The sequence below is a fragment of the Corvus kubaryi genome, unplaced genomic scaffold (assembly GCF_017639235.1).
Source record: "Corvus kubaryi isolate FWS band 111438036 unplaced genomic scaffold, C.kubaryi_AGA036_p1.0 split1-37296, whole genome shotgun sequence".
In the NCBI taxonomy this organism is placed as follows: domain Eukaryota; kingdom Metazoa; phylum Chordata; class Aves; order Passeriformes; family Corvidae; genus Corvus; species Corvus kubaryi.
Genome location: NW_024582075.1, coordinates 4,555,430 through 4,573,272, shown reverse-complemented (window position 1 = coordinate 4,573,272; position 17,843 = coordinate 4,555,430). Strand labels below are relative to the sequence as shown.

The following is a 17,843-nucleotide window of genomic DNA, read 5'->3' as shown; positions in this document are numbered from 1 at the left end:
CATGGAGATGAATTTGCTTCACTTTTTCCACAGCAGGAGTAATGTATTATTAAAAGGCAATAGAGAAGTCTCTTAAATAATAAAGCAGGCTTTAGTAATAAATGAACTAAGGGGGAAAAAGAGAGAAAGGAGACAATTAAAATAAAGATGAGTTTTTATTGATAGTATATTGATGAGTTTTTTTCTGAGCAGATCTTTTAAAACTGTTGGTTGTGCACACGGACTACAGGTCAGCTTTCCATCATTTATGAGAGACTGCAGACTTAAGTTTACACAGGAAGAAAAAGCCCCAAATGCCCCAAACCAAAAATCACTGAAGAACCAACCAAAACAAAAAGCGTTTTATTCATCAATCACACAGAAGAAAGCTTAAATTTAGCAATTAGTCTACTTGAAGGCAAACACTCCCAGATGAGTTACTGGCTTTTAAATTAGGGTGAGCACTGTATAAATTACCCATTGAATATTTTTTTGTTTGATTACATTTTTAAATTATTGAAAGATGAAACTAACTTCAAGTGATTTTTCTGTGCTGTTGAAAACTAAAACAGCACTTGCTGTAGTTAAAATCTTTTGAACACACAGGAGGAATCTGCAGTGATTTTTTTCAGACTAACACTTAAAACTGCATTTTTACTGGAAGTTGAAGTGAAAGTATGGATAAGGAAGTCCATCCTCAGAGAAGCAGCCAGCACTGAGTCAGATCTCTCAAATGGATTGTTTGTCGTTGTCCAGATGGTGGCAGGTGACAGGAGGCTCTGTCTTTGCAGGATGTCATTACCTGGATCAGGGGAAATTCCCCAAGCCAAGACTTCCCAAAGTGCATTTCTTCTTAGATACAGTTGATCTGGGATCCTGTGTGATCACTCCAGCATGTGTGGTCCATCGCTGTTGTTTAGCTACGTACAAAACACTTCCTATGTTAAATGTGTACATAAGACTGTTCCACATGACCTTCCCTGCACAGGCAGGAATAATTTGTGTTGTCTAACAGCAAGTGTCCCACCCATACGCTAATTGGTCTTTCTGCCGCAGCAACTGCGCAAGTCAGCTCTTGGATCAGTCAAAGTCCTGACCCAACAGCTGCCTGTTGACAGAGCCCCTCACTTTGGGTGCTGACTACCCATGGTGGTAGTTAAAATGATGAATGATGCGTATCAGTTGTCTTGGGCACAGGAGGAGCCTTTTGGAGGAATCTCTTTAGGCTGCCTGAAATTCCTGTATGGAGAAGTCCTATAGCAGTTAATCAAATGTGCTGTTCTGAATGAGCAGTTCAGTCAGTAACTTTGTCTCAGGTCACCTTGTCCTATCATGTATGCACAACCTGACAGGGGACAGGTCCTGGACCACCCAGCAAACTGATGGGTAAGTGTTTGGGGTATGTGCAGAGGCAGTTATACTAGAACTACAGTAAAAAGTTAAGTTTCATCCATATGTCAAAATTGTAAATTAAATTGCGTAGATTGTGCCACACTGTGCAAGTGTGTGTAAAGTGCAAAGTTGGTACTATTTTTTTCAAGCCCACCATTTTTAGCACTATACTTAAAACGAATTTTCAACAAAGACAACCAATAATCATTAGCTTTCAGCTTCATTCTTTATGGATCTTTATGCCAAACCTAAAACCTGTCTCAGTCTATGTTTTAGTGAACAGAATTTGAGCTGTACATGGCAGAGGACACTGCCATTACATAGTTGCCCTAAAACCAGGGAGATTTACTACCATAGTTATGCTGATATGGGCAGTTCTTGTGATAGAGTGCATCTGACTATACTTGTATGTTGGACCTGAAGATTCCATAATGCTTTGATCTTTTCCTAATGTGTATGGGTTCTTTTCAGAAGACATCTCTAAAATAAAAAAAGAAAAAAAAAAAAGCCTTGCTTCATCCGATTGTCTCCTGAGCTGATGTACGAGGAGACTTTGCCATTTCTCTGCCACAGTATCTGTAGGTAGACGTTAGTGTCAAATAAATAATTCCCTATTGTCTAAGTGAATCTTGAATTACTGAAGCATTTGTTGATCAGTCCACTCATATGATACTGTAAAAAAGCTCTGAATAAACTACCTTTTTTGAAACAAAAAATGACCAATGCTGTTTAACATCTTTGTCAGCAACATTGGCAGTGGGATTGAGTGCACCCTTGACAAGTTTGCCAGCACCACCAAGCTGAGCAGTGTGGTCAACATGCTGCAGAGAGACCTGGGTAGGCTTGAGAGGAGGACCTGACCTGCGAGAACCTCATGAAATTCAACAAGGCCAAGTGCAAGGTCTTGTACATAGGCCAGGGCAATCCCAAACATAAACTGACAGAAGAACTTGTTGAGAGCAGCTCTGCAGATAAGGACTTGAGGATACTAGTCAGTGAAAAACTTTATACAAGAGCCCGTAGTGACAGGACAAGGGGGAACAGCTTCAAATTGACAGAGAGTAGGTCTAGATTAGATACAAGGAAAAAAATCTTTACTGTGGGGGTGGTGAGGCACTGGCACAGTTTTCCCAGGTGCCGCATCCCTGGAAGTGTTCAAGGCCAGGCTGGATGGAGCTTTGGGCAGCCCATTCTAGTGGAAAGTGTCCCTGTCCATGACAGGGACAGTAAAATTTAGATCATCTTTAAGGACTCTTCCAACACAAAAGATTCTATGACTCTATGATACTATGATTTAATCCCCTCTGTCCTAGCCTTGTGTGTGACTATGTGACCCACAAGCTATATTCTCTTCAAATGATCTGGTGCTAAAAGCACATAAAACAACACTGCTTTTATAAAGCAAGAGCAAGTGATTGTATTTGAAGGTGTTTCAGTGTCACTTACATGTCTCTTCGTGAACTGTATAGGAAACAGCTGGATTGACCTGAATAGGTTAGATGCAACACAAGCCTCTCCTTTTACAAGTTCTGTTACTAAATCCCTCTGCACAAGAGCAAGGAAGGTTTCTCAGGTGGAATGGGTTGCATGTTAGTTAGAGTCAAACAACGCCAAAATTGAGATGGAGAATTTTTGGATGTACCAGATTGAGTATCGTAAGAAAAATGTAAGTAGATATTCAAGAGAAAAAGATGTAGCTATCACTTTTTATTGCTGCACCAAAAAAAAAACCCTCTAATTCCTTTGATAGACCTCTGTACTTAATAACAGCATGCTTCATGTGACTGTACTGTGTTTGTTCTGACAACAACTTTGTTAGGCTTCTAAAACTTGTTTTGTTAATGACAAATGACAGTGAAACAGTCACTAAGCCTTTATTTAGACTTTGTTTAGAGCAGATATGCAAATTATCTATCCACTATGATCCATCAAAATATTTCTTGTTACTGCTGTGACTGCATTCTTTCCTTGTACATTATATATGATACCTCTAAAAATACGTTTTCAAGGACGGTTTTCATGTCGTGTTAGGCAACAGACTTGGTAAGATGTTTGATATTTGGGTTCAGTAGTTTTGGTTCTTCATTTGATCTTTGGGGGGGGGCGGTTAGTTTGTTGTTTGGGGGTTTTGTCCCCAAAAATATTTGAGCAGACATTGAAACAGAGCGCACAGAAAGCCATGTAATAATTTAGTTCTGATACTTCATAGATGAAAATACCTTAATAAAGGCACTTCTAGTGCTAATGGAGTAACTGTTAGTACATTTCAAATGATGCAGAATTTCTTAATGCTAATTGTCTGGTTTAAATGAAACAATCTTTATCCTTAAGTGTGTGAATATGAGGGTTTTCAGCCATTGTAAAGAGCACTTTTTTGTGTGTGCAGGTACACATTTGATGCCTAAGTTGATTTTTTGTCTGTTGTTTAAAGCTCAATCCTACAATGTCTAGATGTCATTATTGGGTTTGATAGTATTATGTACCTTCTAAATTTATTCCTAATACAGCAATACTGCATAACTATAAGAATGTGAGCACTACGAAAATTCTTCGTACATAAATAGGAGTTGCCATTGTGCAGTTGCATCATTGTGGCACTATTGACTGGTACTTATCCAGCAAGTCAAGCGAGCCTGTATCTCTCCCACAGCCCCTGCTCTTACGCTCTCTGCAGCAAGCAGTTCTTCAGTCTGATGGGGCAACCAGATGCCAGCATTCTAGGGATAGATAGAAAATGTATCTTCTTTTGTCTTGCAGTTGTGATTCAAAATACAGGGGGATGCAGGGACTGCTCTTTAACCCAAGAGATACCTGTAAAGAATTGCTTCTTGGCTCTTTGGAAATCTTTATTAGTTAACTATAATTTTAATGCTTAGTTATTATCTGCGATAGACAGAGGAATGAGTGTAAAGAGAAAGAAGTAGAAAAGGGAGTTTTCTTGTTTCATTTCATATTTAAGGGAAGCTAAAAGAAACTTAGATGTTTGGTTTTTTAGTTGTTGTTCTTGGTTTGCTTTTGGTTATGTGGGTTTTTGTAGACTATTTCATGGAATGGAATTTTTCAGCTGCAGTAGATGCAGAGCATGGGGGTGGAGCCTGCTGCCAGCTCAGACCGCTGGAAATTTATCCCTTTTCTGGTATGACTCATTAGCTCAGAGAAAAGCTATGTCATATCGTTTATGAAAAGATAAGAATAGCATTTGACTGTTTTGTTATCAGTGGTGAACTGTTGAGCTGTCAGAGCTAGGGCTCTTCTCTTCCTGTGTCAAAGAAGACTGTAGAATACCAGGGCTGTTAGACTAAATACCCAACTGTAGCTAAATTCTAAACTTCCCTTTTGAGGATTCACATTTTGGCTTGTGCAGACATGTTTTGTGGGTATCTCCTTAAAATCTGACCCTAAAAATACCTTCTGGGTTAAAGCTTTGTGGTCTCTCTCATTTCTCATTCACCTTCATTAATTCCACATTCTGTGTTCTTGTGTCACACCCTCATACCAGGGCCCCTGCTCTGTACTTCAGATACCTTGCTACAGCTTTTTTGCATCACCAGCATTCATTAGGAATTGGCTATGATTAGAACATCCTTTCCTAGAGCATTCTTGCCCTTTATAAAGATACTTGCTGATGAATCACATAGACGGTTGTTCCACTGAATTGTTTATGGGAAAAGGAGAAGAATGAGGAAATCTGATCTAAAGAGCAGGTAGCAAGCTCATAACATGAACTTTGAATATTATGAATATTATGAATATGAAATACAAGTTTTTACTGTATCTAGAATGAGGAATCCCAGTCCTTGATGACACTGGTATTGAATTGTCATTGAATATATTAATAAATTCTTGAATACACCAATATTACTCTGCACAGTTTATAAAAGTTGTTTTCTAAGATGATGGAATAACATTTATGGACAAGCACTGCAGCCTTACTCTGCTCAGATTAGGTTAGTTTAGCACCTCAGGTTAATTATACCTGAGGGCATGTGTGCTTATGGGGAAATTTCAGTCTTTTCTTCACTTTTCCCAATTTGACAGCTAAATAGACTTTAGCTGAATCCTTGTGTGCTGCTTAGGGTCAGTCCACTTGTCTCCCATCAGAGCTTACTCCTAAGTGGCTTTACCTTTTCTTTCTTAGAATGTCAGAGCGTAGGATGTAGAATGTGAAAGAATAATTTGCACATCGGGCACTCACAATATTATTTGATTTTCTTGTCATGTCTAGTCTCCATCTCCAGATTCCTCTTCACCTCGAGGTGCTGAATCGTCAAGTAGGCAACATCAGCAGGAGGTCTGCAGTACAGCAGAGGCTTCCACTAATAAAGAGGTAAAGTTAAAACTTTTTAAAAGCCAGTTTTGTTCATGCTGCTTATGCCTTTTAATTTTCCTTTCTCCCTTGTACCTGTGCAATCCCTTTTCTTCTTTTTTTTCCTTATGCTTCTTCACCTTTTGCTTGGCTGGCTATCTGACTGACTTTCTAACATACTGAAGACTCTTTGTCCTGGCATTTCTGACTCTGTTCAGCTGTCACTAAATTTATACAACAGGCTGCAAGGTACTGATTTACCAAACAGCCAACATCCCCTCTGTAGCAGAGACAACACAAAGAAGCCCTTTCCCTTTTTGCCCCCACAAAGAAAGTGTATTTCTCAGCCAAATGAAAAAGTGCTTAAATTTAAATTAATTATGTAATAAATTACACCCCTTAATATTTTGTCATTGTAGAAACCAGCCTGCAAGTGATTCAAAGTGAGAATTCAATTCCTGACTCCAGACTCCTCAGAATACAGCTACATACTTTGAGTTTTTTTCCCCCTCACCTGGTAGTGCTTTAGACGGCAGTAGTTCCACCAAAACAAGATAAGTGTGAATAGAAATGCTCATAGTGTGAAAAGAAAATCATTTGACATAAGAAGTATTTGGATTAGTATAGAATGGCAGGTTCTGTAAACAGAAGAATCTGCAAATATTTCATTTATTTGCTTCTTATTTTTTTATAAACTTGGAAACAATCTAGAAACTACCATAACAAAATACCATATTGTTACTGATAGTAATGCATGAGTTATCTTCCGATATTGAAAACCTGATCTACTCTAAGTGGATTAAAATTGAAACACTAATTAAATAATCCATTCTTTCCTTTTTACTTTTGCAATTATCAAGAGATAAGAAAGCTTGCAACATGTACATAGTTGTATCAGTCTGTATTTACATTTAGAAAATAATTTAAAATTTCAAAAGAAACACATAATTTTTCATGTTCTGAAGTTTCAAATCATGCCTTTAAGTTTTCATCTGCTTTACTGTTAGCTTATTAAAGCCTTAAGCATTTTCACTACAGACTTTGTCTATATATTCTATATTTTAGCAATTTTTAGATGTAAGAAATTTACCCAAAGGAAGAAAAACAAAACACTGCTGATTTCAATTGTTAGGATGTGCTTACACATAGTGACAGTGGTTATAAACCAGGTTTCACTGTAGGATGTGTTGGGCTATTAGTTTCCCTCAGATGGGGAATAATTCCTGCTTTACTACTTCTAATGGAAGAATAAAAGTGATAAAACAGCCTCATCTTTTTTTTTATTTTTAGGTCTTAGAGAAAGCTTTTTATTAAATATAAATTTATAATACTGGATGGCAGTGAGATTATTGAAAGTAATAAAATATTAATGATCTTGATATTTCATTATTCATGGATAAGTGAAATTAAAGGTGTAGGTTTCCATCTATTGGTAACTTTACCTGTTACTTTACTATTCTAGTTGCTAAGTCGTTATCATAGACTTTGTTGACTGCCTAAAAAGAAATAAGTACTTTGTAGAGTACTTACATGTGTGAGCCGCCTCTGCTGCCCCTGCTGTGTCAGGGATTTGACCTCTGTGCCTGTCAGAGCCCAGTGTTTGAATCTCCCTGTTAGCACTACGTCAGCAACTATTACAAAGTTGTTGGAGTCTATATGGATAGGTGGTTCGGTAGGAACATTTGTCTGAAGAGGTGAAAGACCTACAGATGTGAAAAGGCACATCGGTGTCCTCACAGCAGCTTAAATGCGTTGGCAGTAGCAGATCACTGATTGTAGCAGATCATTGATTATTGACATATTTATTGATGCTTGTACAGTATCTGATGGACAGGTTTCTTGGCACGACACAACTTAGCAGTTTTCATAGGGAGTGAAAAGAACTTACAGCCGCACAGACTCAGCTGTCTGTCACATCCCTTTTGTTTTTAATTCACACATTTTATTTTATAGCAAGACATGCATCATTGATTGCAAAATATTACTTGTTACACCAATTTTCCATTTCTTACAAAGTAAAATTCTCCTTGGGGTTAGTCAGTCAACCTGTTACATAACTATTACCTTTCTAGTTTTACCTGTTTTTTCCACTAACACACAGACCCTGGTAAGTTGCCTGTCATAAAGGAAAATAATTTGGCATATATTTCCATGTATATAATTTGGAGATACGCTGAAAATTATTGACGATTTTATGCATTATCCTGATCATGTGTATAGATTTTCTTTTAATAGAATTATTAAATTCTATTTAATCATTGGAGGAGTTCTATTCGATTATTCTGTTGGTCATTGGAGGAGTTACTGCTAGTACAATCTGTTATGGATTCATTAACTATCCAGAAGTCTTACCTGCCTATGGTAGCAGCAGGTGATTTCAGTGTATCCATTACCAATTATATAGTGCCACACAGAATTTTGTTTGATAAATTTTTCTGTGTGGTTTATGTTATTGATTAGAACAAAATGATGAATCATACTCACTGAAAGTTGTAGTTTTCACTTGTCTGAAGGGTTAGCCTCATAGCCTTTCACAGAAAATACCAGTAGCATGTATGGTGTTACTTTAGTGTGTGTATTTACACGCACAAGTCAAGATTCTGTTTATTTCTTCACTATTGGTGTAATTGGAGCCACCAAATGTGTTTTCATGCTTGATACAGTGTAAGCATAGTTGGTGGTGAGGTCAGGGTGAATAGAGTTATCCCACGGAGTACAGGTTGCTCCCTAACCTGTTAAAATCTAGAAAGCTTTATGTAGGCTCTGTTAATGTGAGTGATACATCTAAAACCATTCCTAATGAATAACTGCATTTTGTTAATGATAGTTTCAGTCATGCATTATAACAGTATACTAAAATTTTCATATTCCTGCATGTATTTATTTGTAGTTGGAAGATCCAGTATCTTTGAGGTACTTTTCTGCATATTTCTTGATTATTAAAAGTAGAGCACCTATTGATAGAGAATTAATGCACTAGTGAACATGAACAACTAAGTGAAGTCTGGTCTTAGCATATTCTCTAGATAGACACAAATGGAATACATTGAATTTACTGGGTGCTTAGATTTTGAAAAATACTAAATATATTTTATATATTTATATATATTATATATTACTATTAACATGTATTTTGAAAATAATAAATATAAATAGTAATAAGTGGTATTCTACCTTTACTAATAACTATGGCTGATTTAAGTTTGGGGTTTTTTTGGCACGGAGAACTTTTTAATGCATATTTGTGCATGCTATGTTCTGTTTGAAATCCTTTTTGTCTTAATTACAGTCCAGAAAAAACTTGGCTTCATTTCCAACGTATGTTGAAGGTAAGATAGTTCTACAGTTTCTAAATGTTTTTTCATATCAAAAAAAACCCTGTATTTATAATGTATAAAATTTTATTTTTATTTGCTGAATAGAAAAGGTGCTAGGGTTGGGTGTAATGATTTAGACTAAATTGTGTCTAATTTTAAACCTGAGCTAAATCTTACTGTGCTCTTTCAGAAATTTGGAAACATGGAGATTTTAGTTTTTTAGTGTTTCATTCATATTGTCAGTTCTGCTGGTTTCTTTCCTCAGCATCACTTAAAACACTACTTTTTTTAATGTTATTTACACAACATAAAAGAATGTGTGTGGATAAGGAAAATAGGCTAATCAAGAAGACTGTAGTGCTCTGTCCAGCACTGATTTCAATTGGCAGGTTCAATCCAATCTCGGCTGGATTTATTGGCAGGCCTGCCAGTGAAAATCTGCTTTGATTAACAGCTACTTGCCTCTAATTAAATACTGCTTCCCATCTTAGAGTTAAGGTTGCAGTAGTGCTGAAGTTTTTCAGAACAGTGTGAAAAAGCAAGTTGCCTGCCACATGAAGTGCCGTTGCTTTTTGTATGAGTATGCATCCTGTGTATACTGCAGGAAGAATGCAAGTTGTGTGCGGTTATGACAGAAGCAGAAAATAGAGGTTTCATTTGTTTTTTATACTTTTTCCCAGACAGTGGTTGTTCCATGTGCTTGATGAAATGTTAGAAATACAGTTGATGTAATACTTTATTTGGACTGCCTTGTAACTCCTTGGATTGCTTTACAGTGTGCTATGTTTAATTGATTATGTGAACATTTTGTTTAGACTGCAAATTGATCATTGTTTTAGTCTTAAGAGTATAAGCTGCATGTTTTGGAGTCTCTGGCCAGAATGTCAGTTAGTCCATAGCTAAGCATTGGAATTTTGCAACAGTGAAGGATCTCTCTTAGAATTTAAATTAATCTCCTATTGGTAGTCCTGTCTATCAAGGGCTTTTAAAATGAATCCTCTCCTGCTTAGGAAAAAAAATAAATTGTAAACTAAAATTTTCTTGGTTCTTGATCCAGCACAAAATTCCTTAAAATTGCAAATGTTCCATTTTCATGCACCAGCAGTTCAGGAAAAATTTGCCAGCACCGATGCTGTGCTTTCATTGGGGGTAATAGTTTTGTTGTCAGAGATAATAAATGGAGGAGGTCTTCCAAAAAGCAGTGTTGTCTGTGTGTTCACCTCTGATGCGGTTGGACCATGTACATTTTTTTGGGTTTAATATGCCTCTTTCTTGGAGTCTTACCTTCACCTTTGCCCATCTATTTTTTTTTCTTTTTGATCAGAAATTGTACTAAAAAATGTTTTGCACCCTTTATAGTAAGGTGGTGGAAGGGGTGAAAAGGCCTTGATGTGTAGAGTAATAAATAGCAACACTTAAAATGCTGTATGATTTCTGGACTGGAAAAGTGTGTAAATATGTAGTACTTCCAGATGCATGAATTTCCCTAAGGAGGTAACTCAGTTTCTTTAGGTCATGTGCTTGCAAGTGACTTGTTCAATTTGAGAATTTTCCAGATACATACTTCTTGAGCAAACTGCACATTGGAGATGAGCATCTTAAAATTTCTAGTCATAAATTTTTGCATTTAAAGAAATGATAAAAAAGCCTGCTCACAAAATTTATACATCTGTTTCTGTCCGTGTGTATAGTTCCAGTGCAATATTGATCTCCAGCTCTATCTTTGTTATTTCAATCATAAAAATGACTTGCTTTTCCTTGGGGCTAAAGCTACCCATGCTATTTCTGAGGGGTTCTTAGTCTCATATGTTATCATTAGAACAAAATTGGCGTTCTGAGTAATTTGAAACTTAAAGCCCCATCACCTTATAGCTCAAGATACCCCTTGATTTTTTTTTTAGAGGAAAAAAGAAAGATAAACATAAGCACAGGGGTGTTTTGTGGTAAAATGTGAACATGTTTACCATGAGCGTTCTTTAATATGATTTGTATTCTCACTTGTCTTGAACAACAATTGGTTTTCCTTACTTCTAAGAACAAGAAGTTTCTTAGCTAACCAGCTTCCCTTTTGGATCATGACAATTTTAACATGGTGTCAAAAGGGAACATTTTCATGTATAAAATTTTTAGATACAGTTGCCAAACACCAAAAATCTTACAAATCATAAATGCTGCTTTGTAAGGATTTGCATTGCTAGATAATGAACACTTTGCACTCTGTCACTTTCCACAGAAGCTGATGGGTGTCAGATCTCTTAAGAATCTGTGGACTAAGAGAGTTACTTTGCCATCAAGAGAGCCCGTGCTCTGTGTATTTAACAACATTTTTATTTAACTCAGTACTTTACCACAATATCCGTGTTAGGACTACTATTTTTAAAGGTCTGTGACATAAAAATGTTTTACTTAATTGGTAATCTATCTTCTTGTTAAGGGGAGACGTGTGGTATGTGTAGAGCATTCCCAGGGAGGTTGTTCTGCCTGTTGCACCAAGTGTGGTTAATGCACAAGTGTGAAAGATGCTGATGACTGCTATCAAACTGCACCTTTCCTCTTTCTGGTTGTGACTGTAGGTTTTAGAATAGCAAGGCTGGGTTTGGTGGGTGAGGAGCAAGGTGAGTAACTGTGTCTGTCCCTTTACCACAGTGAAAAAGCCATAGCTTATTTTGCTCCAAGCTGATCCCTACCCACGAAAGAATGATCTATTGTGAGAAACAGGCTGGATTAACAATTGTAGCTTTTGCTGGAGAGATGTTGTACTGGGTTTGTGTAGCAGGGTTTTGGTAGTGGGGTGGCTACAGAGTGTCTTCTATGAGAAGCAGCTGGAAGCTTCCTGCCTGTCCAACAGTCAGTGCCAGCCGGCTCCAAGACAGACCCACCACTGGCCAATGCTGAGCCCATCAGTGACAGTGCCTCTGGGATATTATATTTAAGAAGGGGGAAGTAACTCTGCACTACAGCAGCTGCAGCCAGAGAAGAAAGGGCAGGAAGTGTGTAAAAGAAACATCTTTGAAGACAAGGTCAGTGGAGTGGCAAGGACTGGAGTTGCTCCAGGTGCCAGAGCAGAGATTCCCATGCAGCCCATGGTGAAGACCATGGTGAGGAAGCTATGCCCCTGCAGGCAATAGAGCTCTGCAGTGAAACACATACCTACAAGCAGCCCCTGGAGGACCCCATGCCAGATTATGTGGATGCCCAAAAAAAGCAGGCTATGATCCCGTGGAAGTCCCAGGCTGGAGCAGGCTCTTTGCAGGATATGTGGAGAAAGGAGCCTACCTGGAACAAGTTTTCTGGCAGGACTTGTGGCCCCGTAGGGAACCCACAGCAGAGCAGTCTGTTCTGAAGGATTGTCTCCCATGAGAAGTGTCCCATTCTGGAAAAGAGGAAGAATGTGAGACCCCTTCCCCATGAGGAGAAGGAACATTAGAGACAGCGTGTGATAAACTGGCCACAGCCCCCATTCCCCATTCCCCTGTGCTTCTGGGTGCAGGAGATAGAGAAAATTGAGACTAAAAGTGAGTCCAGGAAGAAGGGAGGGATGGGGGAAGGTGTTGGAGCATCTGTTTTTATTTTTCATTATTCTACTCTGACTGGATTAGTGATAGATTAAACAAATTTCCATAAGTGGAGTCTTTTTTGCCCATGACAGAAACTGATGAGTGATCTCTCCCTGTCCTTGTCTTAGCCCGTGAGACTTTTATTATATTTTCTCTGCCCTGCCCTTCTGAGGAGGGGAGTGATAGAAGGGCTTTGGTGGGCAGGGTCAGCCCACCAGAAATTTTGAGATCATTTGTCTGATGTTTTGTGCCTTTGGAAGTACTGATGTACTTAGTACGGAAGTGTTTCAGGGAAGGATTTGCAGCCATCATGTGCAGGTTCAAGATGTCAGAGTTCTACTGTTTTGCTGTGTTTCACCATTGAATGTCTTCAATGATTGCTTTCCTGTGTTACAGTTCCTGGACCTTGTGATCCTGAAGACTTAATTGATGGAATAATTTTTGCTGCCAATTACCTTGGTTCAACTCAACTCCTTTCTGATAAAACTCCATCCAAGAACGTGAGAATGATGCAGGCTCAGGAAGCTGTCAGCAGGATCAAGGTGAGGAATAATTCCTGCTGCTTTTTGTATGGCCGCTCTGTGGTTGTGGGTATGAATTTCTTACTTATGCAGTAATTTTTTCAGATGGGATTGTCTGTAGTTTCAGAATGAAAAGTGCCTCACTTTTCTTTCTGCAAAGTAAATTGTATATATGATGCTTTTGGAGCAAGACTGATAAGGGGAAGTTACCAGGTCATTTTAATTCCCGCTGGTAATACTTGTGCCATGTACACTAAACCAGAATCTGAAGGGAGTGGTGGTCAGAGTTATATATTACCTGGGTGTGGAAGGAAAACAGCTTAAGGGAATAACTAGTGAGTATTGCAGCTGCTTCTTGGTACTCAATGGAACCACTACTTTTGTAATGACTGCAGTTATTTTTGACCCTGCTGTGGGATACTTGTTTCTCCACACATAACAGCTGTGCGCTGTTTTTGAAAAAAAAGCCTGTGATGGTACAGAGATGTATGGAAAAAATAATTTGTCCTGGAATCTGACAAATTTTGTTTCGAAAAAGGGAAATGCCAACTGATTTCTGTACAGGCCATGCCATGCAGTGGGAGTGCTGCTGTACTGTAAGTTACAATTATGACATTGTCAGCTGTAATACTCAGACCTGGTGTGCAATGACATAAAAGAGAGAGGAAGAGGAGAGAAGGTTATCAGCAAGGCCAATAGTATTGTCTGTTAAGGTCAGCTGATGCTTCCTACTCTTATTATTCCTTCCAGTGCTTTTCATGGCAGGTGTTCAGTTTAGCCTCTGTATGTAACTTTGACACAGAAGCTCCAACCAGAACCATTGAGACAACATCCAAAAATTGTAATTTTGCTGGTGTTCAAATGCATAAATTCTTGTAACCTTGTCTCTGAAACTCATTAACATGCTCATGTTTTAGAAAAGGCAAGAGTGTAGCCTTGCTGTTAGAGATTATCCTCCATCATCTCTGTAGAAGTCTTCACTAACTTAAACTACTGAGCCTTTTGCAAAAGAATTATATCTTTGTTCATTGGAGACTCTGGATTCAGTGACATTCTTTAAAAATATGCAGCATCTTTTTTAACCATGGCAGGTCTTCCTGCGTTCTCTCCAAACCTGCAGTGAAGATTTTTTCTTATAGAGTCTGTTTTTTTTCCTGCTCTGGGCAAATAAGGCTGTGTCCTTCTGTTTAGTAGTCACTTTGTGTTCCTTCCTGATCCTTAGCTGTGTGTTAGAAAACTTGTCTGATTTGAATGGACGGGAAACTACAGGTAAGGAAGAGAAGGGACAGAAACAAGGGCTTTGGTGAGGCTGGATCTAGGAGGGACACATCACTGAAGGGTGAAAGGAAAGATTAACATCAGCTATCATAGGAAATAGGTATCAGAAGTGGAACTCGAACCTGAGGTTGCGTAGGAAGTTTGCACTTAGAAGGTAAAGCTTGTGTAGAAATACACATTAGAAAAAGATTGAAGGGATATAGTAGAGAAAAATGAAACAGAATTGATTCAAACTGGGCCTGTGAGATGAAAAAATCTTTCTTTGATACTAAATGTATTTTGTAGAAATTCATTAACAAAATACCATTCTTTCTGAGGATTCTGTTATGCCTCAGCACTTCCGTGCCTCAAAACAGAAGAAATCTATTTAATGCATTTCACCCATAAGCCCCATAATTGATGCATCTGTATGAATCATCAGGCATGCATATCCTTGCTTATAATATATTTGTCTCAGGCTTGAGGCCCAAGTGATTGCACTTGTTGACCTGGAAAAACCCTAGCTGGTATATTTAATTTCCTGAAACTTGGTGTCAGAAAATTATTGGCCTGTATTGTATTGTACACCTTTGAAACACTTCTTGGACAGGTACTGCTTTCAGCTTCTAAGTGAAGCTCAGACACCTTAGGGTCTTCAGCTTGTTAGGGTTGGTTTTGGCTGGTTTTGTTGCTGGTTGTCGTTAAAGCTATATGTTTTCAGAGAGAAATTCATTATGACAGGTGGATTTCCTTCTGCCAGATTCATCACTGCATTTAGATACTCTTTATCCCAGATGTGTACATTATGGCTTGCACAGTGACTACAAAGGTTGTGCCCTACTCATGTTTGTTTACATGAGTGCTGTACTTGTTGCATTTCTCCATGGTTAAAGAAAACAAAGCTTATGAATTAAGAATGAGGTTTTAAAATACACGAAGTTGAGTATTAAAAAGGAGTGAAGAGCTTTGTTTAAGCCCTATGTACACATACCTTCACATAAGTGTATACCTTTTGAATTTAATAATCCCTATAGTGCTTCCTTTTAGCAGAGCCTTCAGACACATATTCATTCATTTGGAATATGAACAGACTTTGAAAACAATTCTCCATGCTTCTTTAAAGAATTGTCTTTTCAGTTAGAAGTACAAGAGTTGGGTGTTTCCTTGCTTGGCCTTCATCTCTGTGAAGTCTAACTAAGTTAAAACAGATACACTGCTTTGAAGGTATCCATCAAATGTAGTGAGGAATATTTCACTAGGAGGCACTTTTAGCTTGCTGTGTGGCAGATTTGAACATTTCTAGGTAGCACCTAATTTAATTTCTGAGTGTGATTTAAGATAGAACCCTTATGTGGATACTTAGTTTAGGATTTCACACATTTTTGCACACTCACTGTCCTCTCAATGCTCACTGAGTTGCAGAACATTTTTTGTAGAGACTAAATGGATTAAATAAACTTATGACATCTCTGTAGCAAAAGCAGAAGTTTGTTGGGTTTTAATGTTTTGTAATTTTGGAAATTGCGTCTATATAAATAATTACATTTCATTTACCGTAAATTAAAATCCTGAATTCTGTATATTAAAAAAAAAAAAAAATTATGTAGATTAGGTGTTTTCCATTTGTTTTTTTCTTCTAGGAGTACAGAGAGAATCTGATTTGAGTTAGCAAAATAATGTGGTGATAAAGAGGATTTGTCTAATAAAGTATTCTTGCATGGAATTATCCTAATTTTTTTGTTATTCTTGGACCATAACTTCTTTCGTGACATTTCTGTGCAGTGTTAAGTTACTTACTAAAAGTGCTTGTTCCATATCATTGCCTTACTTTTATGAAATATTTGAAAGTAGTTCTTCAATATGCTTCCATTTGAAGAACAGAATTTTCAGTGAATTGCATCATAGTGTATTTTGATAAATTGTTGATTCTACACTGTAAAGCCATAGCTCAAGGATTTTTTTTCCCCCTTTTTCTTCGTTTTGGCCTGTGCTTTTCTTCTTTTGGGAGGTCCGTCACTCTAAAGTTTGGGGAGGGTGAGAAAGAAAAGCTTGATTTTGGAAAGCAATTTAAGTGCTCTTTCTCAGGAGTGTCTCCTCCTTGCCCACTGTATGACAGGCAGCTGTTATTCAGGATAAGTATATTATTTCTGAGTATTAATTTAAATTGAGAGTAATGTAAGGAAGAGCCTGCCGTGTAAGGCAGTTTTAATTGCTTTTGCAATAGTTTGCAATCACCTATTGCAAAATAACCTATCAGGCTATAAAATACTTCTTAGTTTGAAAAGGATGGCTAAAAGCTAGTTTAAGAATGTTTCTATTTGTAAATAAGCGGCATGGCCTAAACTTTAAGTAGCAGCTTTCTGATTTGTTTAGACAAAACCTGACAGATTTAAGTTGTGAGCATCAGTATAAAATGTTTGATATGTCTTGTGATTCAGGCCTCCTATTTGCTCTCAGTAGAAGTAGATAGTGGTGAAGCTGTATGGAGTTTTTAACAATAAGCCTCCTTCCCACCACAAGCACACAGTAAATTTAATTAGCAAAGAGGTTGTTATTGTTAGAAGTAAAGGGATAGCTGCCAGCCTGGTGAGTATTGCATTCCTTCAGTGAGCAGGTCTGCAAGTTCAGTTCACCATTGGGTTGAATTCATGGTTGCAAGACTGTAAAAATTATATTTGTTTGGGTTGTTAGTAGAAATGTTTTTTAAGGTGTTTCTGGAGCTGAAATACATGCTCCACTGCTTCCTTGAAAAAATGTGATAGTGTGGACATATCTTTGTGTAGGCATCACAGGAAAATTTGTTGACCAGCGACACTGTGAACATTGGCATGGATTTATTTGCTCAGAAGGAGGAGAAAATGAAGCTGGCAGTTACCTTCTGTCATTCTGTTTTTCCAGGAAAAAGTAGCATAGTGTTAGGGAGGTTATTTTTTTGAAGTCTATTGAAGTATGAGATCTGAAAAAGCTGGAATAAGGCTTAAAATTTTTCTCTCACCTTTTACACTGGTGTGCCTTCAAAAGAAGTAACCTCATGGTTTACACTGCTGTAAGTGAGGGGAAGCTCTGTTCCGTTTCTTAAACGTCCCCCTGCCCCCAACCCCTCAAAAACAAATGCATACAAAATAACTTTGTTGCAGGTAACATCTTAAGTGAAAAAAAAATCCTTTTGTGTTCTTCCTTACTCTTTTGGTGCTGTTTCTTTTTATTTCTGAAATTAACTGTGCTAAACATGACATTTTATAATTTTTTAAGCTAGGAAGAAAAGGAGGAAATTAATATAAGCAGGGATTAATTTAGACCAGCTGGTAGTCTGTGAGCCCTGACATTACTGTGTAGATTCCTGCTTGACTTGGAGTCTCTGTAAGTTCTTCTCTAACTGTTCTCCTGTCTCTTGTTTGTTCCATGCTAAGCAGATGGCCCAGAAATTAGCCAAAAGCAGGAAGAAGGTGCAGTACAAATTCCATCAGCTTGATGTTATGCTTGTTCTTTTGTTTTCTGGGAGGGTTTTTTCCTT

The 17,843-nt window shown here is 37.8% G+C and overlaps 1 protein-coding gene across 3 annotated transcripts in view; it reads left to right on the top strand.

The window, feature by feature from the left end:
• The window catches only part of APBA1 (amyloid beta precursor protein binding family A member 1), an 89,682-nt gene that overhangs the window by 51,545 nt on the left and 20,294 nt on the right, over positions 1 to 17,843 (top strand). For 2 of the 3 annotated variants that reach the window (XM_042053933.1, XM_042053934.1), the window contains 4 exons: positions 5,597 to 5,698; positions 8,967 to 9,006; positions 12,948 to 13,093; positions 17,743 to 17,775. In XM_042053933.1, coding sequence (XP_041909867.1) covers positions 5,597 to 5,698; positions 8,967 to 9,006; positions 12,948 to 13,093; positions 17,743 to 17,775 — 321 coding nt within the window. The remainder of the gene's footprint in view (positions 1 to 5,596; positions 5,699 to 8,966; positions 9,007 to 12,947; positions 13,094 to 17,742; positions 17,776 to 17,843) is intronic. The other variant, XM_042053935.1, reaches the window with a different exon arrangement.